This window comes from Sciurus vulgaris (genome assembly GCF_902686455.1).
Source record: "Sciurus vulgaris genome assembly, chromosome: 1".
NCBI classification, from domain to species: Eukaryota; Metazoa; Chordata; class Mammalia; order Rodentia; family Sciuridae; genus Sciurus; species Sciurus vulgaris.
The window spans coordinates 48,193,946-48,221,884 of record NC_136461.1 but is presented as its reverse complement, the minus strand read 5'-3'; the positions used below and the strand labels follow the sequence as shown (position 1 = coordinate 48,221,884).

Here is a 27,939-nt window from a genome sequence, read left to right as displayed (position 1 = left end):
AGATGATTAGTCTACTACAATTTTATTTTTACTATAGACATTAAAGGAAGAGGGGATACTGGACACAGGATGCTCCTGAGAGTCCCCTGTTCCAAATCCTAATGGATTTGTTTGTAGTTCACAACTGCAATTCCCAACCAACTGTTGCCCTTAGGTGTCTAATAGATCTCCTGTGACTCCTGTATGGGGATCTTTCCCTGGAGTTTACTTCTCCTCCTGACTACTCTGTTCCTGTGCTTTCTCTAGCACTTCTCTCTAAAAAGCACCCTCACGAGATTCTCTTCCTGTCCCAAGTTAACATTTCCACAATATCCATTCCACGCCCACTTCTTAAAGGATGCCACGGCCAGAGAGGAGGAGGGGTAATGGCACACTTGGTTTCAGGTCACTTTGTTTTTATTTCTCTAACAAAACTGTCAGCTCCTCGAAGGTGGGGAACTTGGTTTTGCGTTTCCTTTTTTTTTTTCTTTTCATTTTTTAGTTTCTAAACCTGTGAGCACACTCCAGGACTTGCATATCACCAGGAGAAAGAGCATGTGCTCGGGAACAGAAAAATTTTAGCTTGTATATAAACAAGTGGGTAAGTGGTTTTAATTATTGGAGTGTTTTCTCATTTGAAAAACTGAATACAATAAACTTTCCACATAAACCTGTTCTGAGAATTAAGTGAGAATAGTTGAATGTTATTTCTGTAAGGAAATTTATGTAAGGCCAGAATAGCATGAACTGTGTACACAGCTTTCTTTCTATGTGCAATCGAACAGAAGGAAGCTGGGACAAGTTTGAGGAATGGATAAAAATCTCTAATAACAGGCTCGGAGAGACATCTAGACTAAAGTTAAAATCCTAGTACCCAAACTTAATAATGGGGTGACCTTGGCACTCATTTTGCCCTCTCAGAATCTCCATTTCCTCATTTGGGGGAAACAAACATATATCTACTCTAGTAACTCACTCAGAAGAGGGAATCATATAGAGCTCTGAAGAAAGGAAGGAGACCCATCCTTTTCAACCATGCCTGGCTGTGACTAGAATCAAGTCTGGTCTTCTTGGAGAGGTGGCAAGCCTCTTGTGACTGCTTGTCCTAGTGCCTGACTCTGAGTTGGGTGCCAAGGCACTATAAGTAAACATCCTTAGGACAATTTCTTGTCTTTTGAACTTTACTTAGTCAAGGCAAAACTTTCTGCAATAACCAACCACACTTTCCCCTGCTGGCCTACATCATTCCAATGGGGACAGAGGATGGGAGGTGAATTCACTGTAAGGATTAATTCTCTTGCAATATTTAAAAACAACTATGTCAGTCAGAGTCCAGTCAAACTTTAGGTCTTCAACAGAAAGAAGAAGTGACAGAAGAACCTTGAGGTCAAACAGGTGATCTGAAATGACTCAGAGATAGCAACTGCAGAAAGCTGCTACCCCTCTTAGGAAACAAGGGATGATGGGAAGCAGTAGTGTGACCATAGCCAGGTGCTGGAGATGTCAGGCTGGAACCCAACCCAAAGACAGGTTGGCTGGCTGAACTAGGGCCTGAAAGAGCAAGGCTGGAGACAGAACCACACAGAAGATATATCTACAGCTGTAGAAAAGGGGAGAAGGGACCTGACTTGTTTTTCTGCATTTTATAGTTTCACCAGTATCTCCAGTGGCCAAGCTACCCAGAGGCCAGGTGCAAGGTGACCTGGGAGACGTAATGCATGGCAGAGCAGAGTAGAACAGGGGAAGAGGTGAATAAGTTCTCTGGGAGCAAACAGGACAAGAACCAGTCCAGACATCTTTCAATAACATGGAAAGCATTAATACAGCATAGAGTCAGCTAATACTAATGATAGTTATCATCATAAACATTATCATCATTTTGTATCCCTCTCATTGAGGTTATTCATGCAGTAACTGTGCCAAATACTTTACATATATTATCTTCTTTAATCTGCACAACAGTCACATGAGGTTCACACTCTTAATAGTCCCATTTTTACGAATGAGGAAACAGGCTTAGAGAAGAGAAGATTGACCTAATGCACAGTTATAAATTCTGAACTTCGGATTTGAACCCAGATTTGTGTGATATCAGAGTCTGTACTCTTATTTATGGTCCTATTTGTCATTTATAATATGAATCATAATGCTAATAGTAAATAGGGAGGGTACTAGATAAGCAGAACATGAAACTCCTCATAATTACTGGGAAGATATTTTAAAGACCTGTATTTCCAGAGTTGAAAGCCTAGAATACCCTGTGAGCATGATGTTTACCCTTTGGAAAAGTAGAGATTTAAAAAAATACCAGAATGTAACAGGCTAGCTCTAAGTGAAAATATTTCATGGTGTAGCAATTGTCCAAAGGAAAAAAGAATGCATCGCTTAATGCAGTTTATAAAAGTCCACAGCGTTCTCTTGGAGGCCATGGGGTATTTTTGTGAGGAGATTGCCAAGTTCAGTGGCCTCTCTCTGTGGGTTTGCTGTTTACTGATATTTGATATGCTTCAACATCTGTTGCCCTTCTCAATTGATGGGTGCTTCATTTTAACACGTCTCTGATGCCAGGCTGGTAAAAAACTTTAGAACTGAGGTCCTCTAAAACACTCCCTGGTCAGAGACACAGCTTCGTTTGCAAAGCAGGCTGAGGGAAAGAATATTTAGGCAAGAGAGGTGAAGAGGAATGCTCTCCATCTTCCAAACCTGGTATTCTCAGCTCTACCCTGGGGCTAAGTGACAACTTCAGAAACTTACAAGGTTCTTCTTGACCTGAAGCCAAGTTTCAAGGTCATGCTCTGGGCTCTCAACAAGGTCATATATAACAAATTTTTCCCCTTATTCTCTAAAAGTTCCAAGGAAGGATTTCTAGGTTAGTTTTGAAAGAACTGACAATTCTAGAACTTGATACCAGGAAAAACATGGTCTCTTGAAAGAAGTGGTGTAGTTTCGTGACTCTGTGAACACCAAACAACTGGACTCAGTTTCCAGTTTTTCCTTGGCTGCCTAAACCTCCATCAAAACAGGTTAGAGATCCCCCAGACCAGATGAGTTCCATAGATATTTGGTTTGGCACTCACCAAACGAACAGTCTGTTTCAACGTCCTCAGATGGTTCTTTCAGTCCCAATAATAGTAACTTTCTAGTTTTTCTCCAAGCTGGTATACAATTAAGCCATCTTACCTGTGCTGGTATCTTTCCATATTTATATGGTCTGCTACCACCTAAAGGCACTTGAGTCTGAGTACTCTCCCAGTAAAAGTGGTTAGTCTTGTGAGTTTTGTTCTAGTAGAATGCTTAGTCATTTATTTTAAGCTGCTAAAGTTCTGCATAGGAGAGTATGAATGGTAAACAACTTATTTGTTCCTTAAACAAAACTGCCAGGATCAGTGTGAGAGGTGGCATTCCCACCATGTCCAAGAGCTAATGACTCCTGGTGACCACGATGGACTCAGCTCACTTTCTCTGGCCACTCTGGACCCCACACTTGGCAGGCAGTTGCCATATTACCACATAACAGTTATTACTAATACCTCCTATGTCTAGGGAAATGAAGTGAGATTTGTAAACAGTCAGTCTCACCTTTCTCTCTCTGCCTTAAGAGGAGGAATTCCACTGCAAACATGAAGTACACAGGCCTGGGGCCATAGAGTCCACAGCTCCAAGGTCTAGCTCAAAGCTTGCCTCCTAGGGTGGGAGAGGGGGGCTTCCAGAGTTCCCTGGACAGTGAAAGACGCTCCTTCTTTGGTGATCCATTATCCCATTGTGTAATAATTGTAATTTAAACAAAGAATGGCCAACATTAAGTAAACTGTTTTACTGTATATGTACTAACATGTCTACTTACAACATGTTGTGAGATAATAAATCTACCATCTCCTCTTTTATCGGTGAGACATAGAAGAAACAAGATGTGGGCCCAAGCAAATGGTCTGTGCCTTTATACTTCAGTAATGGCTTCTTCATAACTGAATCTCTCTGGATTCACCCTGCCCCATGGGACTGGGAAGTCCTGGGGCACTGAGACTGTGTCTAATTTCTTATCCTGGTGCCATCTAGGACTGCCTGTGACACATGTAGGCTCCCACATGAACCCTAAAGAAGGAAACAGATGTTGACTTCCTACTTTGAATTGAGGCCTACACACAAGTACACCTTTCCCAGATCTGATCCACTATCATTTGTCAGCCCAGCTATTGCAGCCCACTCTACCTCCAGCAGCAGAAAATGCATCCTGGCATCACAGGAAGGACCTGAGTAAAAGGTGCATTAATGGGGGCAAAAACAAGCCAGAGGAGTGATTAATCTGGCCTCCCCTTCAATGCTATGTTTATACAAGTTGATTATATAGCACTTAATTACTAATTTGCCCTACTTAAACCAAGAGTGCTTTTAATTTTTAATGAGATAAGGGAGGAAGATGCCTTTACTTAGTAAGGAGCAGCTATTTTATTTCCCTTTCTTGTTTTGCCCAGCCAATTAATAACATTTCTAAGGAAATGCATCCCTCTCATGAATTCTTTCTCCCCATCTTCTTCCCGACCTCCCAGGCTTATACAGAGATGGAAACAGACATGAGCCACTAAGAAAAAAAAACTGACTTTACCTCTGACCCAACTGGCTGGCCTGGGAAAGGCCTTATGAAGTGAAGTAATATGGTACCCATAAATGGTGCTGTCTGATTTGGGGGAAGTCAGGGTGTGTCTATTTCAGGAACTGTGATTTAGTTGTTGAGCACAGCCATGAGTCTCCAAAAAGGCAATCCCTCACCCCCACAATCCACTTTGCTTCCTGGGTGTTCCTGTCAGATAAATTAAACATGGTTCTGGGGCAGCCTAGCTATCCTGAAGAACATGGACTTTGGAGTCAGGTTTTGGATTTGATTTTTAGTTCTGCCACTTGCTAGCTGTTAGATCATGAGCACATCACATACAGTTTCTAAGTTCAATTCCTGTCTGTAAAGGAGGTGAGTAATTTACCAGGCAAGAATTAAACGTCATCTAAAGTACCCTAACATGGTGGCCAGCTTAGAGCAGGTACATAAAAATACTGGTTTTCTTTTCTTTAGCAGATGGTAAGGCAGGAAGGGAAAAGCAGGCACAAGGGAGTTCTTTTTGGGGACCTCCAACATGCTTTTCCTTAACTGTAGAGTCAGAAATCTGGTTCAGTGCCCCACAGAGGACTCATTGTAATAACATAAGGAACCTGCCTCGGAATATAAGCCAACACACTGATTCCTTCATTGAGAACATCTTGTTGTGAATAAAATATCAGTTGAACTACACAGTACACTTGGAGACTTAACTCAGTTATGTTCTGATGCAAGTTCCTCATCTTATCACAAGTTTGAGCAAACCATTCATAGCCTGGGTTTGTGTCCACAGATGGCCCTTAGTGTCTCAGCCTAGGAGATAGGGCAGTCTCCATATGGTTCTCTGTTTGGGATTCCAGTCACTGTCCTTTCACCTCTTCAGACTCAGCTGGTACCAACCCTAGAGTATTGCATTCTCCCACAAAATTTCTTCTGTCTTCCTCTCCTCCCCGCCTTCCTCCCCTTCATCCCCATCCTCTACTCTACTGATGTCCATTGTATGTTTGTAAGATCCTTTTTTCCCCTTCTTTATTTTTTCTCTCTAGCTTCCACATATGACAGAAAATATATGACCCTTTACTTTCTGAGTCTGGCTAATTTCATTTAATATAATGCTCCCATGTGATTTCTCTAAGGCTCCACCTACAATAGTTCCTCTTATAAATTCTACTAACCATTGCCTCTGTTTACCTGTGGGAATCTTGACTATACAGTGGACATTTTAATATATATAAATTTTCATCATCTGTTTTTAATCCTAGTTTTTTAATGTAATCATGTTTAGTCTCAAAGAGTCCATTTCAATTTGTAGCTGTGTGAACAACCTTTAGTTTTGGAATCCTATGCTAGAACTTGGATTCTGGCTCCATTACTTTCTAGCCAAAGTCACTTAACCTCTCTTACCATTTCCCCACTTGAAAAATCACGATAATGGTGTAGGAAATTTCCTTTACACAACATTTTACATGATACAAAAATTTGAAATGTCCACGTCTCTTTGAAATGCATCTGATGAAAGACACACCATTCATGGTTCTGAATCAATGGTACTATTTATGCTTCACTGCAGTGTTGCATACCTCCAGCAAGCAATGGTAATGATCTTTTTCCTTCTGCATACTTCTTAGTCACTGCCTCAATGCTGCAACCAGTACTCTTTCATAAACTTCAGTGAGACTCTGTACATTCCATGACTCTGAATCAAATATTTTTCCTAGTGGTGGTAGTGTGTGGGATATATAGATGTATGTGTATGTGAGGATGTGCATAGTTATTCTTTAGGACTATTTTCCAAATTATAGAATGTTCCAGATTTAGCAGCAGGCCTTGTCTTTCCTGATCTTGAATTCCATAGTCTAATATACTGTGTTGAATATTAATCTTATACAGCATGAACTTGCTATTTATGAGTTATTGTAATATAAAGAAAAAACCTAACTTATTCATTTTGGTTTATAACAAGAAAGTTTATTATGTAAAACTATGGCATAAATGATAATTAGAGTGGGATAAACACTTTCCTATAGAATGATCATATATGTATACGTATGTGTGTGTGTGTGTATATACATATACACACACACACGCATACACACATATATATTTCTATGAAACATTGTCTTAAAATCAAGTCAAAGTGTTAGGTTAACTTTATTTGGAAAATACAGTTTTTGTAATCCTTTTAAGTTTTTAAGGATTTTGTAGATATTTGGTCATTAGCTGCTTTTATAAGCCTAATTTGTGAGTCTATGAATAAATATTTGAGGGGAAGGGAGATAATTTGGAAGAATATTTTTTTAGTCAAAATCTTCATGTGAATAAAAATAGTATAAAGTATCTTTTAAGTAAATTTCTTAAATAGTTTTTATTTCTACCATTATAAAATATAAGCAGGTAGATTATGATTAAAAGCAAATAAATAAAGTAAAACAATACTGGTAAGAATGGTACAAAAGCTTCTCCAGGCAACTGAATGAGAAAATGTCAAACCAAAGAGGGCACCCTTCTTATTTTTATCTCTATGTTTAACACCCAACCAAGCACTAATGCCATATGTATGACACTAGTATTTTCTGTGCACCACACCACCCTGTGAATATGGGTACCCAGCTGCCCATATTGGCATCCTTGCCATTTCCAAGCAATGGCCATGTATTTACTATGACACAACTTGATGGACTTTGTGTCAATCAAGTTTATACAGTTTTTTCCCTCTGGGCTTAAGAGTCGTCATCTGCATAATGGACACTGTTAACACTTACATTGCTTCCATGATTTTCTGAATGATAACAGATGGAAAGTACTAGACCCTGTTCTTGGCTAATCCTTAAGGAACAGGAGAATCAAATGTTATATATGCTGTATTCAAATAATCTCCTAAAAGTAGAATTCTAATTTTGAGATAATGCTTTGACCTTTATATCTATGGTGCTATTCTGAAAATGGAATTGGAACCAGGAAATTTATGATAAATCAAAACATAATTTTATTTTTAGAAAGGGACTTCTTAAGAAGATGAGACTGTACTGTTAACCAGCTATGACAATAAGTATAATGAAGGTTAGAACCAACATCACCTTCTTAATTTAATTCTTATTTAAACTATTAACTACTATTCCAAAGTTTTTTGTTGACTTTTTTATGGGAAATTGACATATGGGACAGGATATGTACTCAGAAAATTCAATCAGAAATTTGAATCTATTTAATTAGGAACCAGCATCTCATGTCTCCAGAAACACATGCTTAAGCAATAAAGGGCAAAAGGCTACTAAAAAAAGTTGATATCAGGACCATATGTGAAATGAATAGGATTATAAGAGGCCTGGGGATGAAATCTAAATGGAATTAAAATTTACAGCAAGAGGCTCCTTGTACACAAGAAATGTGAACCTTGAATTTTCATCTACTATTGGCAGGAATATAAACTGTTACTATGTATAAAACTCCTAAAATTTGGGTAAACTTTTTGACTGAAAAATTATATACTTCCATAATTATATACTTCCATATACTTTATGGAAATAATTTAGACTGTGTGCAAAAATTTAGCTATAGAGATCTTAATTGCAGCATTCTTTAAAATAATGGAGATACCCTAACTAAGACTTGGGGACACTCAAAACATGGTATGTTTTATGGGGTAGAAAGTTACATAGCCTACAAAAATTATAAATAAAGAGGTTTATTATGTTTTGCAGTGGGGAAAAACTATAAAATAGTATTCATTGTATGAACACATTTTTGTAATTTAAAAATATAAAATGATTTAAATTATGTACAAAAAGACAAAAAGAATAGAAATCAAGAATATTAGTTAATATTATTAAAATAACCTAAAACAGGTAATTTTAGGATAATAAAATCAGTGTTTTCATATTTCTCCTTCCTATTAACTGAATTTTATTATTCTTGCCAATTAACATAAATTATTAGTTGTATTTCAAAAGAAGAAGAAAAAAAGAAATAAGCAAACTTCAATTAAATGCACCAAGAAAGGGGTGGTTTCTTACATGTGAACACCCAGTATACTTTACTCTTTCCAAACTTCCAGTAATTGAAGTCATGATAATCAGCTTTACGTTGCAAATTACAAAACTGGTATTTAAAGTGATCAAATTGAAAAGTCAAATTGAACTAAAAAGTCATAGTAAGTTGACTCTCACAAAATAAAACAAAATGGGAGCTATCATATGCAAAACCACAGGCTCTGAAGCTCTTAACAGGTGATGAATGTGACAGGCTCTAAGTGAAGTAAATTTCAGGAGACAGGACAGGACATGAGAGGCTTCAAGGGAGTAGTGAGGATGTTTGCAAGGACTGGCCTCAAGAGCAGACCACTGTGGTCAGCATGGATAGTTTATCTTGTGGGCACACATTACAGAAAGGGTGAGTAATCACAGCTCTCCACTGGCCACTTACAAGTATTGGTCTGGGAGACACAGGAGTCTGTCTGGATCGTGACAGGGGAAGTTGATGGTGGGGGCCAATGGAGTCAGTGGTTTACGGGGTGGCAGCATACAGTGGGAGGAGGAGAGCCTTTTGAATAATTGAGCTTATTTCTTTATACTCTACTCTCCTTACAATGATTGTTGAGTTCATTTAGTCTCTTGTCACTGTCTCCTTGTGCTGAATTTTGCTGCTTCGGATAATTCCTCCACTGCTTTTTTTGGAAGGTGGAGGTGGGAGAGGAAGATGGTGGCTCGAGATAAATAACACTGTTGGAGTTCAAGCTTGTTTTGTATAAATAGTCTTGGAAAAAACCTGCCTCTTAAGATAAGAAATTACAGAATGCTAATGACATCTGCAGGGGGCCTGAAGGAAGCAGAACCATGGAAAACCATTTTATATTTCTGCCTTTTTGCCATTTGATTGTGTTTTCTCTCATGACTGTTTGAAAACAAGTTTTTTATTTGTCCTTTCATTTATTATAATCTTTACTGTCTCTGCTTAGATAACATAAGCATGTTGATATTTTTATAAACATATTTTTTTCAATTTATTAGTTTTAGAGGACCTGGGTATCTACAGACCTGTTATGGTTTGCCTCCAACTTCTAATATTAATTAGGTGTTTTCCAGCATATTAAGAATTAGAGAGTTTTATAGTGCACTGACACTGGGGTGGGGGTGTGGTCAGATGGAAAGATCACCCAGGTCAAGACTATATGAATTCACAGCCTCATGAACAAAAGGAGGGGAAAGGACTCTCATCCATGGCCTCCTACTGAACAGCTGAACTTTCATAATGGGAACAGCATAGCTGTGACTTGATTCCATAGTAGGAAGCTACAGATAGAAAGTTGACTCTGCCATGTCCTTAGGAGCTTACACTCTTCAGTGGAGGGAGTTTTGACAGCTACTTATAGGACAACTTGCTTCCTACAGGACAACTCTCGATATGGTTAGTCCTTCTATTCCTCAGTGCAGTTAGATGGCTGTGTCAGTGCCCTACGTAAGGCCCTTATTTGGAAAAGGGACTAATAAGAACACATTAGATGTCTGAAAGGAAATTAGGGCAATACAGGGCAGGAGGAAAAGAGGGAGATCCAGAAAGTGAAAAAATTAGTAGAAAAAAGAACAAGAGATAGAAGCTATAAACTGTCAACATGTTTCAAAATTTGTTATAGCAGTGCATATTGTACTTGACCAATCTATCCTATTAACATGCCACCAAAAATTCCATCCATTCTCCCACTGCCTCCACCTCACAGGTTTCCCTCAGACTTCACTTGCATACAAGTTTGCAGTAGCTTTAATAAAATCCACTGCAGTGGCTCCATAATGATCTAGTGATATCACGAGAAGATGATACAGGGCTCTACCCTTCGCCAAAGTCTTCCATTCATGGGTCTAATACATTGGGAAAACTTCTCTCCTCTTTTCTAGGTTTGCAGTCTATGTCCTCTGAACTCTTCCTAGCCTTCCCTTCATCTGGTGGAGAAGTCAATATAGACTACCAATGTCAGCCCTTCTAGATAAGAATTGAAATCCTCCATTCATTCACTAAACATGTGACTTCTGAGAAGACAAGTCATCTGGCCTGCTGCAACAGTTGAGCTCCTGACAGGAATTATTTGGTTTCTCTAAAGTCAGGAATGGCAGGTCCTCTGAAGACCTGACTAGGATCTTCAAAGTTCAAAGAAAAGACTAGATGTTCTGGTTGAATCATGGGCAAGAAGCAATTCTTTTTTTACCTCACCATGCCAGAACCTTGAGTTGTTCCCAGACCTGAACTCTCAGGTTGGCTCCTCTTTGGAGAATGGTGAATGAAGCCAAAAACACACACTTACTTTTCCAAAGAAGTTCTAAACATAATCATTCTAATGATGTTGATTATACCTGCGAGGACACTGAACTTTCAAGTCTCCTCATCTTAACAGCCCTAGTATAGCAAATCTTATTTAGATATTTAAAAACAAACAAACAAAACAAGTACCCAGATGATACTGTCTGAGATGAACAAAAAAGCACAGAGTCAAGACTATGGGGATTCAGGCAGGTAAATGATGATAGATAAAAACTTGGGTCTTTTTCATTCAGGGGCTCCCTTTAATGTGTTACGGTATAACCTGAAAACAATCAGGTCAGGCACATAACTTCCTTGGCTTGAATAGGAGACATGAGCTTGTCTTTAAGATGCTTTGAACCTTGCAGCTGCTACTCAAGTCACCAGTCCAAATATATGATCTACCGTTATCTTAGATTCTGTTCCAAAGATTAACAGTAAATCTCTTGTAGCAAAGATGCCAGTGCAGAACTGAGCTCAGTTTCCAATTAAAGGAGGATGTCATGGAATACTCTTGGAGCTGGAAGCCCTGGTTCTGACTAAGATATCCATGAGGTACCATAGTCATGGTATGAAGTATCTAATGGAGCAGCACCATCTTGTCATGATATTCTCAGGGCTGCAGAGCATCTATCAATTTACAGACAATGGCATTTCTTTTCAGAAAATATGTCTTTGAACATTTAAGAAGCCAAGAAAAGGGCTGTAGCTGTAGCTCAGTGGTAGAGTACTTGCATAGCACGTGTGAGGCACTGGGTTTGATCCTCAGCACCACAAAAAATAAATAAATAAAATAAAGGGATCACATCCATTTACAACTAAAAATATTTTTTAAAAAATGAAGCCAAGCAAATACTTTGAAAGAAAGAGAGGAAAAAAAAATAAAACAAATTAGAAAAAGAAAGAAGATTAGCAAAGGATATAGATCCAGAGAGACCTTCATTTCAAGGGTGCTTCTATCCTTACTAACTTTATGGCCTTGAGAAAATAATAAAAACGTCTCTGCACCTTTGTTTCTTATCTATAGCACAAGGATAGAATGATCTGTCCCAGGCAGGGAGATTGACAAGAGGTGTGTTAGTTGGCTCAGAATGCCCTGACAAAAGATCAAGAATTGTTGCTTAAATGACAGAAATTTATTTTCTTACAGTTTCAGAGGCTCAAAGTCTGAGACCAGGGTACCAGAATTATTGGGTTCTGGTGAGGCTGCTCTTTTGGTTTACACAGTTAAATTCTGAGACAGGAAGAGCAAAATTTCTGGTATCTCTTTGCATAAGGGCACTAACCCTTGGAATCTGTGCTCTGCCCTCATGATCTCATGTAATTACCTTTTAAAATCTCCTCTCTAAATACCATCACTTTGGGGGTTATGCAGCGCCTTAATAAATATCACTATTATTTTGATTTAACTATTATAATTTGTTTCAAGAAGGAAAAGACCTCTAGTTGTGAGACAACTTAGAAAATTCATACATTATAATAATAACTGACAATTCATTAACATGTCAACAGTAAATATTTCCATGCAATGTTTTTGAGAGAATCAGTGAAACCAGAAAACATTGAGAATTCAATTGTACCCGTTTGTTTAATGACTTTGGTTAAAATTCGTAAGTATTCCTAAATGTAGTCTATTCCTTGGAGAGAGATTTCAGAGTCACCAACTCAAGAGACTAGAACAGCGTGAAGCATACCAACTTTTCCAAAATGTGGTACAAAAATCATGGATTGTGGAAACAGGCTTTTGTATCTGCCTACCCTTAAGTTTTATGAGCTTTCAGGATCTGTTGATCAGTCTTTATGGACCATGAAGGATGTTATAGGTGTCAGGAAGGTTATAGTCAGGCACAGAAGAGGGTCACAATAAACAAAACTCTAATCACTGGACTACTGGTGGAAAACCTGGCTCCTGGCCTTAACCTTGAGACTTTGGGGAAGTCATTAAGTTCTCAGATTAACTGCTAAACAAACATCTCTAGAACTCTCAGCTGAGGTCTGGTTCTAGTCTTTCCTGGCTGCTTCATGTGAAACTAAGTCATTTCTTTGTGCCTCTGGTTCCTCAACTATAAAATGGGGATAACAACTACATGGGGACTAAATGGGAGCACCTGACCCGTAGAAAGAACTCGCAACAAGCTACTGTCATGAAGTCTAAAGTCTAAAGATAAAGAAATGCAGGTGTGGTGTAGAATGGTTTGGTCACAAGAGGTAGGACCCCGTCCAGTTAGGATCTGAGCCCAGGTCCAACCCCAGAGCCTTTGCTGTGGCCTCTTCGGTGTACTTATTTTTCACCCATTTTCTACTATTTCAGACTTGGAGTCTGTCCACAAAACCCCATACGTGCAATGTCTTATGCCATTTGGTGGCAGGGAAAGCTCTGTGTCTTCTAAGAAATTAGTATGTTTCCTCCTTTTGAAAATAAAAATTATGCAACTTATCGTACATTCTCTTTTTTGTCTTGGGTGCCAGGAAGCTCAAAGCCAAATTATGTACTTAATCACAGCCACCAAATTGTTTCTTTCTTCCTATATTTTTGTTCCTTATTTCCCTTTTTAATTCCTTTCTAACTAACTTTTTTTTTTTTTTCCTTTGTGTTTCTTATTGACAGAGGCCTCAGAGGTACTTGGGAAGTGACAAGATTGAAATAAGCAAAAACAAAATCTGAACTGTGCATGAAAATCTATTTGAGCCTTACCTGTTTCCCTTGCTCAAAGAAAAATTGTCAAGGGGAAATTTAAAAAAAAATAATTTAAGAGCTATTTTAAAGGAGAAAAAAAGAAAATCAACAGAAAAACAGAACCAACACCAACAGAAGCCAAGTCAAATGAAAACTGCAATAAATAAGTCTGAGGCTAGAAGCATTTGTGATTTCCCTGGCTGCAACCTATCATTTCTTAATTATATCCTGTGTGTGTTTTGCAAGATGAGAGCTTCTGTCAAGAGGAAGATCAGCCTCAGACAGAGGCGGGATCAAGGCCCATCCCTTGGGTCCTCACATACCTGCACAGAAGTGAAATCCCCGGAGGCACAGGCACCCAGAATAGCAGCACCCACAAGAACAGACTCCACCTCTTGCGACAGGACCACAGACATGCCTGTGCGGGACAAGGCCACACCTTGGTTAGGGAGCAGGGCCAGGGCAGTGTGGAGAGCCAGCAAGCAACCCCAATGACAAAATCTCCAGCATCCAGGCAGCAGCCCTCTCAGGACCCCTGGCCCCTGTTCCCCAGAATTACCCAGTTCTAAAGGGTTTCACTGACTGTGCCTGCTGGTATAGTAGCCCAGAGCTTCAGGGGAGTCAGCAACCTATGTACCAACTCTGGAGACCTCACAGCCCAGGTATTCCAGGTTCCTGCTAGCTGCTATCTGACATTTGGTTCAAGTTCAGCTCAATAAATGTTTGTTAGTGCTTTGCTGGGCCAGGGAAGACTGAGATGAATCAGACTGGTCCATTGTTCAGGTCTCAGAGGGGAGATGGATAAGGAAGAGAAGCAGGTCATACAGCGGGCTGGTTCTCCGACTGAGAAGTACTAAGAGAAGGGAAGCAGCAAGAGATGGTGGGGTTCAATTTTCCAGTGGCTTCCTCCCTCTCTCAGTGCAAGCCACAGTGTCAATACTGTCTGACAAAGCCTTCCCTCCAGGGTCTAGGCTTACTTTGTCACTCTGATCTTCTACTTTCCTCCTGGCCACATGGCCCTGGCTCGTGGCTGTTTCTTGAGTATGCTTCTGGGTCCTTCTGGGTACCATGCCCTCATGATAACTGCCCTCTCCCCTTCTTCACAGAAACATAACCTTCCCACTGAGCCTGGCGCATGGGATTCATAATCCTGGCGCGTGGGATTCATATAGCAATGTACCCTCACCTCACCTCATCCCTCTTTCCTCCTCACCTCCTGGGGTTTAGACCAGTACCTCATATGTGGTGATTGATTAAAGGATGAGAGTAAGAATTTCTGGGATAGTGGTCATCATGGTGGATACAGGGCTTAAACAGGCATTTGAAGGGTGAGTAAAGGTCCACCAGGTAGGAAGAAGCCTCCACATACCAACTCCCAGAGGGTTCAGAGAGTTAATACGAATAATTCAAGATTCTGAATTGTCAGCTTCTTCACTGACTTCATTGTGTGACCCTAGGCAAGTTATCTAACTTCTCTTGACCTCAGTTTCCAAAGTGGGGTTCAGATTCTACCCACATCATAGGGCTTAAAAATAAAGCATTAAAACAGTACCTACTATATATATTTGTTAATCAGGAGATGGCAGCAAATGCCACAGAGGTAAGATATGCAGTGAAATCTTCCTCTACTCAAAACATGAAAGCTAGTTTCCAAAGGCTGTCTTTCTCTTCTTATCAGGGAAGACCTCTCTGCTGTACACTCCTCTGCATCACGTCACCTCCTAATTCACCTCCTTTCTCCAAGGCTGGGTCAGCCGCCCAGCTACCAGATAAAGGGAGCAGGGAGAATTCCCAGAGACATCCCAGAGGACCTAAGAACACCAGCCCTGGTGAGTGGGCTCTGGGAAAAGCTTAAACCTGGGTTTGTTTCCTGCTTCCACTAGCTGAGTCCTTCAGCAAGCCCCTGAAACTCTGCTGTCTTGGTTTCCCCATGTGAAACAGAGTTAGGACAGCACACAGGTGCACACTGAGGATTAATGACAGGGCATACATGTGGGGAACAGCACATTTCCTGGCCTATGGCAGGCTCTGTAGAAATGGTGGTTGGTACTGTCAGAATTAAGATGGATGGGGAGTGAAGACTCTACCTGCTCTTCACCTGGACTGCACAGTGCAATAGTGGGAAAAGGCAGAGCAGGTTGCCATCAGCCTACCATCCAAAGGGGAAGGATGGACACCAGGCCACAATGAAGGGTAACAGTGGCCCAATCAGGAGAGGGCACTGCAGACCTTTGCAGAATCTCAGGATGATGGGAGTGGTTATGTGACCATGCCCCTGAGACTTCTTTGTTGACCTGGGACTTTTTAGAAGGTTGCACCTGCAAACACCATTTATTTGTCTCCCAGTCCCTTTTTTCCCTGCCAAAATTTCCCTATGTCTGGGTTTCTCCCTATTCCCAAGCCCCTCCCCTTGGAAACCAGACCAGAGTGAATCTGATGAATCCCCTATTAGCTCTCAGGTTGCAGCTCAAAGTGCTCTGGAGCCAGACTGAACTTTGGCTTCCTTACTGACTTAGTTGTGTGATCCTGACTTCTCTTTGTCTTGTTTGTTTTTTTTTTTTTTTTTTTCATTTTCAAAATGGGGTTCAAATTCCAGCTACACGCTAGGGTGGCTATGAGAATTAAAAGTGCTCTTGAAAGTAAGGCACTTGGTGCCTGGCTTGGAGAAAGCACTAAATTACCATTAGCTGTGATGATTCCTAAAGTTTCCCTATCTGTGATATTTCTCCTTACTCTACTACCCTGGGTAGAACAACTGCTTCCATCTGTCTCTCAGACCAATGCTACCTCCGCCCCATGTCTCCCCACTTGCTCTGAGCCCTGAGAGACTAGCCTATGTGGACTGCATCCCTTGCCCTCTGACAACATCCTTGGCTGCACTCCTGCTGGGCCACCTTCTTCATATGACCCTCAGTTTCGAGATACCACTAGCTCCCTGGCACCTGCTTCTCCTATAATCTTAGGGGTGGAAACACTTCTGGTTGCCCCAGGGGACTTCTTGGTGGTCTGGGTCTCCCTAAGCTCTGCTCACTCCTCTGTAAATGAATCCCTTATTCAACTTTTCTCCAATTAACCCAACTTGGGTGTGTGTCTGCTCCCTGGCTAGACCTGAATGACCCTGACAACTCTGTCCTCTGGGTTCCCACTCTACTCTCTTGCACACTGGTCACAGGACCATAAGCACCTTTTCTGTTTTATAACAAAACCCTCAGTAGGACATCATTCTCTTTTGCATCCCCATGTGAAGCATGGTGCTTGATAGGTCGGTGTGCTCAGAGAATTCTTTGGAGTGAATAAACGAATGAACAAATGATTAAAATAATGAGTAATACAGGAAGAGGAAAACCCCCACTGATACTGCCAGTACTAAAAACAAAATTTAGAAGAAGGAACATTTAGTCCCAAGTCACTGGAGGAAAACCTACAATTACTTAGTACACACCAAGTATTTCTTAAAACCACAGTTAACTAAGTGGCCAGGGTACCAGAAGATTCTTCTTCACGGTGATGGCATTTCCCATGCTGGCAAAGCCCCACAGAGTATGCTGTTCCTCACATGGAAAGGATTTTGTTGAAAAAATATTAAACTTCGCTTTTTCTCTACCATCCCTTCTTCCTTTTGGTATGGGGCTGTCTGGAGGGAAGAAGTGATGTAACAGATACTGATCCTACTAAGAATGAGACACAGAGTTTGTTGCTCACCAACTCCCAAGCATTCATTTATCCCTCAGCATGATCTACACGAGAGAGATGGTAACCTTTCTGTCTTCCACAAGAGGGAACTGAGGCTCACAGAGGTAAAATAATTGGTCTTAAGTCATAGCCCTGGCTTCTTGTTCGTTCCACTACTCTTGTACTGTCTCCAAAGAATCTTTAAAATTATACTGTGTTTTTTCACATGTATTTCTGAGCATCATGTACCATGCCCTCTCTAAATCTTTCTTTTTAGGAAAATCAGAGCAATTACGATGTTTAAAAGCACCAAAGGCACTACCTATCCACAGACTGCTGTGTATGGTCACTGTGTACTTCGCGCCTTTTTACAGGGACAAATGCAAATGTGTTCCTTTTTTTTTTTTGAGTGCTGGGTGAAGGAGAGGAAGAGGGGGGCTTTGCCTGGAATGTGAACTATTTTATCTGATGCATTAATGAGTTTAGCAGAACCCAAAGCATTTAAAGGCAGATGCACTTTGCCATCACTTGTCAGTCACAGGCTTCCAAAAGCAGAGGAATTCCAGTCCAAAGAAAAGGTCCCTTTGTCCATAACTGTAACTGGTGCATAGTTAGAGACAAAGGGTCCAGTTTGAATCTGAATCCAAACAACGATTAAAAGCCTTTTCATTCAGCAGCCCGGAGAAGAGCAGTTTCCAAAGCAGAACTTTCAGAAGCGGCTGCAGGCCTTGCATCTGAGTCAGCTCAGGGTATCAGGCTTGGAAGGTGACCCATTTTCATGAAGGCTAGAACTAGTGTGGATCCTAGTGTAGTATCCTAGTCACTCTGGACTGCCTGCTTTCAGGGGCTCTGATTTCCCCATTCCCTTGGGCAATTTGTTAACCCGAACCTGACTTCTATCTTCCCTCCTACATCCAGGTGGGATGTGTTTTTGGCTATTAGAAGTTGGAAATTGGAAAATCACAAACCAAGTTTTAAGTCTGAACCTTCACTGAACCACCTCATTGATTTTTAGATAAAACATGGTCACGGTTATTCTCCTGGGGAAAATAAGGTAATATGGGCCCCTTTTCTGGTCTTTCCTCTTTGTGCTTCTTCACTCTTCAAGCCACACTCTCTATAGTCCATTTCCACAGGTTTTGAACAGCTTTGCAAAGGGATCATCATCAAATGGATACACAAGAAAAGTCAAGCAACCTGGGTCAGCAGCAGAGGTCAAGGGACAGTGAGCACAGATATAACTAAATTACATTCCTGACCCATTCCTTACTGTTTGTTTGACTTTGGAAAAGTCAACTTAATTCAGCTTTTCAATGGTTTGTGTGTAATTTCTATATTCTAATTTTGATGTTATGGTAGGATCAAATGTCTATAGAGTGATTCACACTGACACAGAGTAGACACTTGGTGAATGGAAGTAATTTCTGTACTTCCCAACTTGGTAGATCTACTGTTAGACTCTGTGCTTTTCTCAACTGTCTTCTGATTTGTTCCTCAGTCTACTTATCTCAAAGATGGGGATAATAGCCTATTTAGCTTCATCTTAGAGTGTACAGGGATCAATAGTATCTATCACATTAGATAAAGCTGTCATCTGCAGGAATCTGTATGGTCTGGATTGGAAACAGAATATGAGAAGACAGGATGAACTTAGAGATTTAACCTGCTTAGCTGTCAGAGAAAGGGATCCTGGGTAATCAAGGACAGGGTAGGATGGGATAATATCAGGCTGTAGTTGGGGCTGAGTTTTTGCCTCCACTCTCCATGTTCTAGTGCCTGGCCCTCCCAGGGGTATCTCAGGAGATACTGGAGGAGAAGCAACAAGAGGGGTGTAGGTACTGGGTCCATAGAGATGGGAGCCCAGGTCAGCCTCTATGCCACCAGCAAACTTCCTGGGCTCTAGCTTTAGTAAGGAGCTACTCTGCCACTGTCTTCCCTTGTCACAAAGGGCTCAGCCCATTATTCTGGATTCCCTCCATTGTGTTATGATCCTGGATTTTGATGAGTTCAGAAGGAATCCAAGGATCTTGGGCTCTTTGAGTTTACATTCAACGTCTATATGGCCAGATCCCAGTTCCCACAGTATCTGGGCTTTGCATTCTTTCTTCAAGACAGCATCCTAATCACTTCTTCCAGACCACATGCCCTACACTGTCACAGATCCAAAACTGGGCAAAGCGCCCACTGGGTTTGCAAAATACCCTGTGATTTACTTACTCAGAAGTTCTGAAACATTATGTTGAAAGTGTCTGTTTGTTCTTTGCCTTCCTCAATAGATCTTGAGCTCTGCACAAGCAAAAATTATGTCTTTATTCATCTTTGTATCTTCAATACTGCCTACAATGCCTGAATCATAAGAGGCACTCAAAATTGTGGAGTAAAGACTTGAATCAAAATCTAGCTCTTCTTGACTTCTCTCATCTCATTCAATACTTAGTCAATTTCACTATCATGAACATAAAGACCTCATAGTCATCTTAATAACTTGACACATCACCCATATGCTCCTATTCTCAACCTGTCCAGCACTTGGTGATGTCCAATTGCTGCCAAGCCTAAAATTACTCTCTCCTCCTCCCCATACTTACCAGTAATGTCTGCATGCATCTGCACAAAAAGAGGATTCTTGCTCAGGCCCCCGCACAAGAACAGAGTACTGATGGAGTGGCCTGCTGCCTCCATGGCCTCTATAATGAAGCGGGTCCCAAACTTAAAGGGAAAAGCAGAGAAAACCATTAGTATGATAGCAAAATTAAATGATAATGAACATTTACTAAGTGTTCACCGTATGCTTGACACTGTATCAATAGCTTTGCACACACCATCTCAGAAAGCTCAGACTCAAGAGAGACTGTGTTGCCTATGAGACACAGTTAATTACATCACAGAGTGGGAATTCCAACGTGGCCAGCCTGACTCCAAAACCCTCTCAATTACTGTAGCATTTACTTTTATCAGTAGTTACATGACACTGAAAAAAGTAGTTGACATTGTTAGCACAGTTAATATTAATGCAGCTCACTCAAATATTTGATGAGAGTCTACTATGGCCTGGGCCTCTATGTGGTATTAGAATGGAGTGATGGCAATGCTGCTCCAAAATGAACAGAACTGGTGGCACCCAGCTCAGTCCTCTTTAATTAAAGGGGAACTAAAGATTGTTTCCTAAAAAAAAAAAAAAAAAAAAAAAAAAAAAAAAAAATACCTAAGGAGTCCAGCAGCAGGACCAAGGAAAGAGGGTTCTAACTGCATCAAGAATATAAACCTTTAGGCCGACAAAGGCTACAATTATCTTTGGTATCCCCTGAAACCAGGTAATGATTTTCTAATAATGAGGCTTCTGGAACCAGAATCCATTTCTAGTCAGCCCTCTGTGGCCTGGGATGATGCAGAAAACACACACTCTGTAGCTCAGGGCTTCACTGACTTGACATTTCAGTCCTTGTATCTCAGCCTTTCTCTCCTACTGTCTTCCTAAAGTGAATTATCTTTATTCCTGTCTTGCAGATTTTACTAAACTCAGTAAAAGCCAATACAGTTTGAGAATAGGACTACTATTCTACAATATGGAAGTGAATTTTAATGTAACATTCTTTATTTTTGGCTAGATATTCAAATAGCTGAGGATAATTCATTTGAAAATTCAAAAAACTAGAAGTTCAAAATTCAAATGTCTTCTGGATAAGGACTGAAAACAAGAAGATGAACGAGGATGTGACCCTAAGGAGGCAGCCACATGGTGATATTTGAGGCTGACTCAGGAGAGAAATGAGGAAGAGGATTTTTTTTTTTTTTTTTTTTGATGGCTAGAGAGTCCTTGAAATGTTTAGAGACTAAGCGATTCTGGAAGATGGCAAAGTCCTAGGCCTGAGCATGGGAGTGAATTGCTGAGGAGGAGGGAGGAACAGCTTAGGGGGTCAGGGAGATAGGAGGGTGGAGGATCCAGAAGGTCCAAGTGTAAGGTTTCAGATGTGAGGCCACCAGGAAGGCCAGATTTGACTGGAGAGAAGATGGGAGCCACTGTCATGGCTTTCAGTAAATGTGTGAGTGTTGCTAAGCAGTTGGTCCCCAACGCATAGAGAAGAAAAGGAAGTTTAGCTTGAGGGTAAGAAGATCAGAAGAAGGCCCAGGTTTGGGCAGTCAGCATGCTGCATCCTGACCTCAGACTCCAGGGTGAGTGTAGGGCAAGTGCAACCGCCTCCTTTGACAGGCTATATGAGTGCTGACTCTGCTGGGTGGGGGGTGCCTCTAAGGGAGAGAGGGGTCAGTGGACCATCTGGGGTCACTGGATTTGAAATCCCAGTTGAAGTATATGATGAGGGACAGGGCTGTCATAAGCAAAGGGCACAACAAGTTCCTGCCAAGAGGTTTTTAGGGTTTGCTGAAGCTACTCAGGAATCTGTTAAAAATATGGATTAGGTGAAACCTGGGCCTCCAAAGATAATCCACAGATGGAGTGTGTTTAGAAAGTTAAAACACGTTGTACTGTATAAGGCCAGATCCTGCTTACTGACTATGGCTGATTATCCCCAGATGTTCTTTCTTAAGCTTTTTGGGGGGTCATGAACCCTATTGAGAATATGATAAAACCTATTGACCTGCCCAGAAAAAAAGTCACACACAAAGTGGTACTAAACATAACTTCAGGGGGTAAACAGATGCCTTTTAAGTCCCCCAGGGATCATTTGATGCCCAGATTCCAGGTTAACCTGGACTACTCTAGGGACATGGATCCTTAACAGCTAAGAGCATTCATTTTGAATTTAAAGAAAGAAAAAGAAAAAACAAACAAACAAACAAAAATACTAAACTGACCTTCAGGAATTTCACCTATTTCTCATACCTAATCTTCTGACTCATTTCTTGTTTGTTAAATAGGAATAATAATACCATAGTCATTCAGTTGAAAATTCCCTAGAATACCAAAGATGGCAACATGAAAAGAAATAAAAAGTGTGGTCTGAGACTCGATGAAATGGTAATATCTGTGTTACAAACTTGGTGCTACAGGAAGCTGTGCTTGAGTGCCTGGAAGGTGTTCACAGAAGAGGGCTCTTCTGGGGATTAGCCATATGCTAGGCACTCTGCTAGGCCCTTTCATGTCATTTCTAATGGTAAAACAATCTTGCAAACAGCATATTGTTACTCGTTTAGGAGCTATATAATTTGCCCGACAATATGTCTATATGGGAGAAAGTGTAGCTGCCTCCCACTTTGCACAGGAATACCATGCAAAACTGATATTTCTGATATTTCTAAAACCAGGGACGTGGGGCCACATGATTAACAGGACTCTGTCAAGGGTAAAATAAATCACATTTCCTGGGAAAAGGAAAGGAAAGACCTGAACAGGAGGCACTCCCTGGAGGGACTGTGACAACCTCTCTCCCCTGTGTGGCCTGTTCCATTGGAATTTCCCAGTCTGGTGGTTCCTTATAGGGCATTCCCTTCTGGTATCCCAGACTCCCAGACTCCATAGTGTACTGCTCCACCTCCTGGAATTCCCCACCAAAGGGTTTTGTGCCACGATGATTTTGTGCTCACCTTTCTGGAAGAAACGTTTTCACTGAGAAATTTAAATTAAAATTAGGCTACTCCACTGGGAATGTACAGAACTGAATGCAAATCAAGAGACTTCAAATGCAAATAGTACTTTTAAAGGGCCTGTTTTGAAAAGAAAACTACAGATGAACAGGCTATGGATGAACTGGGTAGTTGACAGGTCTTTCAATGAAGCATGAACAAGAATTTTATTGCATGGAGGGTTTTGCACAGTCCTGAGCTAACTTTTCTCTCTTTCATTTCATTCCATTCCTATAAAATACCAACTATGGGTGTTGCTACAGAGAGAAATCTGACTTATTAACAACAAAAAGGTATTAAGGCAATATTCAGGGCCGAGAAAACAAAAATAATTTTTCAAGGTGAACGTTATGGGAAAATATCTGCAGACTGCTTCATTAAGAAGCACATTTTTTGCCTAGAGGATCAGCACACTCAGATACTTTTGCAAAATAGACTGAACTCCTCCCAATTCAATTGAGTCCATAATAAAGCATTATGGAGAAATCTGTCCTGAAATACCTTTCTTTCATGGTATACAAAGATCATTAAGACAATGGGCAAAATAAATAGGATCACTTTAAATACCCATAAGGCCCATTACATGCAAAATTGATTTTCCAAATGTGTGGTACTTGGGACAACATGAATGGCTCTTTTTTCTCTCCAGTCTGCATTAAGTTTAACCTCACTTTCAAATTCTTGGACATCTGCTACAATGTTCTTACCAGGAAAGGGACCTCTGTGAGAAAATCCTGGGCCAAATTAATGTTTTCTAATATGTGTTAAGTCAAAACTATTCTTGGGAATGCCTGAATGTTTATTTCATCAAAGTAGCTTTTATAAATAGATTAAAGAAAACTGCAGCATGGTAAAGTATAAAGATCAGGAGTCTGGGAGTAAGATGGAAAGAGGTTCAAATTCCAGCTACCATGCATGAGCTGTGTGACCCTGGCAAACAGCCTGCCCCTTGTCTGTAAAATGAGGACAATCTCATTGACATATAGGGTTATGGTCCTAAGTCACAGGGTAGATTAGATACTGCAGGGCCTGGTACAGAGTTGGAGTTCCAAGAGCTCACAGTCATTACTACTATGAGTTGATGACTATGGGCCCATTCTGTTTGACCTTGTCCTTCACATCTACCTCTTAGCACTATGCTCACAAGGCTGAGCATTTTACAGCTTTGCTTTTCCAGACTTATTCATTTCAATGAAAGCAATTCATTCTGCCAAAAGTCCTTTATATAATAATGTCAACAAATTAGAAAATAAACATTCCTCAATACTTCTTGAATCTAGTTTTATTTCATAAAGTCATGCATTCCCTTTCAGCTCTGTCATATACTGGCTATATAACCCTGAGCAAGCTAATTAACCACACTGACGCTTGGGATTCTAATCTGTGGAATGGGGACTAAAATATCTACTTCATAAGGTTAAATCAGATAATGGGTGTGTGGTATTTGGCATAGAGCCTGGTATGTAATTAATTCCCCCAAATTCTATTATGTATTATTAGGATCATCATCGTCACCTTCAAAGAGGAGTAGTAAATAATTGTCTTTACTAATGAAAGTTTTTCACTTTCATCATACTAATCACTTCTAGCAGTTTTATAGGTGGCAGAACTATCTGTTTTTAACCAAGTGGCCATGCAAAACATAGTGTCATTGGCTTCACTGAAGTGGACAAACTATTAAATCAATAAGAAGTTGCTTCAGGAAGACACAGTTAAGAGGTATATAATCTGAAAGGACTATTTTATCAAGTTGGCTGATTCCATACTCCTCTGCAATGGCATTGAATAAGGTATATTCCTTTAGTAGTTGGAAAGTTCTGTTCTCTGTTGTACAGACATGGCACCTGGACAGACCTGAGTGTTAAAAATGTGCTTGGTGATCTAGATAATTATGTATGTGGTTCTAATACTTAAAGCAATGATGTTATAAAAAATACTTGTTTGGAGAAACAGAAAAATTGAACATCATTTGTGTCCATGTACCATTGAGAACTAACCACCCTTTGGTTTAAGTAGGTATATTTCTAAATAATTCATCTTTAAATCCAAATTCAGTAAACTGATTTTTCCTTTCTGTTGGTTCCCATTCTCTTTCCAGAAATGAATAAACCTTACTGGATTAACTGTTATTTTGAGTTATCTACTCCTCGGAGGCCCTAAATGGCCAACTCCCTCAAAATGTACTTTCTAACACATGTACCATACAACCCTTTGTGAGTGATTTCAGGATTTAGAACTCTTTAAAGCCCACCTGTGGTCACCTCTAGATAAGAAAATTCCTTAGACAATGTTTGAGTTTCTAGGACTTTCTTTTCATTTGGGATCTTTAGTTTAATAAGAGCTCCTAATATTTTAAAGATTTACATTCTCCCTTCCAAATTTCTTGTTTAAAGAGTCAGTTATGGAAAAACACTTTAATGCTCTAAGGAAGCTTACTATTTAAAGAAATTCTATAATGAATCCTTTTGCAAAATGAACAATGTGTTTTATAAATCTAGACATTTTCAACACCAGCTTTTCTAGTGCCAGCGTGCATGGCATCTGCCTGTTTCTACTGAAGTGGATTTAGAAGATGAATTAGATAGACAAACAACGAGCATGACGCTCAAAGACTTTAACTCCTTTTAGCTTCACTGCGTGAGCTTATTAGCACATCAAGCAAGGACCTTTATCAACTTTTCCTTCCAGAGAGACCAGCATCTCCTTTTGGCAAGTTCTCCTTTAATTAAGAAACTGTCACAAAAGCATATGGTGTATCTCGGGATGCTTGTGTCTCAGAGGACACTGATAACCCTGTTTCCTTAAAAATGACATTAAAGTATCTTACAGCAATGGCTTGAACTGTGGCCAGGTAGAGGATGGCAAGATCATCGAGGTCCTGAGACAGTTTCAATCCAGTGACCTGTAGGGAGGAAGAAAAAATAAGAAGGAGATGGCCAGAAGGAGCTGCCATTGATAGAAAGAATTCCCATGAACTATGAACACGTTCAAATGTGTTTTCTTGCAGAAACAAGTTCATATGCAAATCCCCTTTTTGTGAGCTGAACGTGGAATGACTACTAAATCATTTAATCTGTAGACCTGGGGAAAAATATAGCCCTTCCTTCCCCCCAAAATGCCTTGCCTTTGAATTAAACCAAAACAAGACAAAATAAAAACAATATGAAGATAATGTCTGATATTCCTTAGCATAAATTATATCATTTTTTATTTTAAAAAATGCATATTTCTTATAAATACCTATTTTCTGTGATTTACAATCAGCATGTGAACAGTGGCATTGTAGTACCAGATGATCTTATTCTGAATTCTGCTCTTGTCAGAATTCAGTGTAATCGTGCCCAAGGGGTATTCAGAGTAAAATAATATGTCTCCTATAAATGTTATACCTACTGAGGGATAATTTAGAATCTGTGGTTTGTAAGGGAATCCCATTAAAGTCAATCGGAACCAGATGCTTATATAGAGTAGGCCAATCTCTGAGATATTCCAGTACTGAACAGGATGCTGGTTTTGGGGGCCATCAAGACTTGTTCACAGTCTCACCTTCACATCTTTTACTCATCCAGGTCTTGTTTTGGAACATGTCTAGAGAACAAGGGCTATGGTTTCATCAAGCTCAGTCTGAAATTTGTGGACATTGACCCTACAATTCACATTAGATTTTTATATTATTAAATTAATTAACATAACACTTATTTACTCAGGTTATATGGTATAAAGCTCTTGAGATGTGAATATGCAGTCTGCAACAAAATAGAGGCGAATGGTCTTCCTAGGATTCTATCCTTCCTCTCTGGCTTCATTTAATTTCTCTCTCCAGACTCTACCCCTAAGCAGGATTGGGCTATGGCAGGGAAAAGACACCATTCATTATTTCAGTTGGCACTCGAGGAGTTCCCTTTTTTGCCTCCTCCCTCCCTTTCCATGTTTAAATGTTTCCAAGTCTTGCATGTTTGACTTCTCCTACCTTTTCTGACTCCATCCTCTGTTCTCTGTCTTCAGAATTCTTCACTTCCCTAATTCAGGCCACCATGTCTTTCCTGACTGCTGATGGAATCCATGAGCAAATCTCCCTGTTTTTAACAGTGTTTCCCTCTACAATGGAGCCAGAGAGATTGTTTTCATGTGTAAATCTAATCATGTTACTCCCTGTTAAAAATTCTGCCCATTGCCTTCAGTTCATGGTAGAAGGGCCTATGCTGTGTGTGTGCATCTTCCTGAGCCCACCCCTGCTCACCTGTTCACTCAGCATCCAGTGCTGCTCTTCTGAATCACTCATGTAATATGTCTCATGAAGGGATCCCTAATTTCAGTATAGCTTATTCTTGGCAAATAATTGGGCAACCAGATTATAACTGTGGCTTTGATTTCAACACACAGGCAGATGGAAAACTGGAAGAACAGATCAGAGAAGAATTCTGGAGAATCCCTCTTCCCAAGTCAATTTTGTAAAGGAACATCCCTCATGAAGTTGCCCAGGGACCTAAACATATGGTAAAAATGCTGGAACTGGGAGAGAACATGAACGATGCTGACAAGAGAGAACTTCATTTCACACGGGCAGAGAAACAGTTTGCCTAAGGGAACACAGAGAATGGAAACTACAACCCAGGTGTTCTGACACATCTTGCCTGTCTTCTTCACTGCAGTGTCTCCAAAGCCTAGTGCTGGGCCTGGCAGATAGTGGACATCAAGTTTATATTTGTTTTATAAGTAAACTAGTGACAATTCAAAGTTCATTTTCTCCTTTCAAATGCTATGCTCTCTCCCAATATCCTATCCTTCCCTGTCAATTTATACAACTATAGTTGGACAATATTTACCACTTGGCTCTTCAAATACTCACAGGGAGGAGAAGACATGTGTTCCATGCCTCAGGAGAAAAAAGCACTAACTACGTGCTCTCGACTCCCCAAATCCACACTTAAACCCTTTTCATCACGAAATGGCTTATATGAGACTGGGTTAAAGGCTGGATCCCTGTCACTCAGGGAATAAGAAAAAGCCACACGATCTAGGAAAATTAATTATAAAAAGGTGTGAAATGAATAAGATAAGCCCCCTCAGCTGAACACCCTGTGTGAGCAGCCTGTGCCACGGCAGGCAGTGGTCCTGGGGCAGGACTACTAGTCATGGATGAGTGTGCACT

At 40.3% G+C, this 27,939-nt stretch overlaps 1 protein-coding gene across 14 annotated transcripts in view; it reads right to left on the bottom strand.

Moving 5' to 3' along the window:
• The window catches only part of FGGY (FGGY carbohydrate kinase domain containing), a 411,751-nt gene that overhangs the window by 71,513 nt on the left and 312,299 nt on the right, over positions 1–27,939 (bottom strand). For 11 of the 14 annotated variants that reach the window (XR_013757719.1, XM_079103863.1, XM_079103862.1 and 8 more), the window contains 3 exons: positions 25,615–25,689; positions 19,793–19,913; positions 13,856–13,950 (listed from right to left, as the gene is read on the bottom strand). Coding sequence is in view for 12 of the 14 variants with exons in the window: in XM_079103863.1 (XP_078959989.1) it covers positions 13,856–13,950; positions 19,793–19,913; positions 25,615–25,689 (291 nt within the window). In the remaining 2 variants the exon portion in view is untranslated. Of the gene's footprint in view, positions 1–13,855; positions 13,951–19,421; positions 19,491–19,792; positions 19,914–25,614; positions 25,690–27,939 lie in introns of those variants that run through there. The other 3 variants (XR_013757720.1, XM_079103867.1, XM_079103864.1) reach the window with 3 other exon arrangements.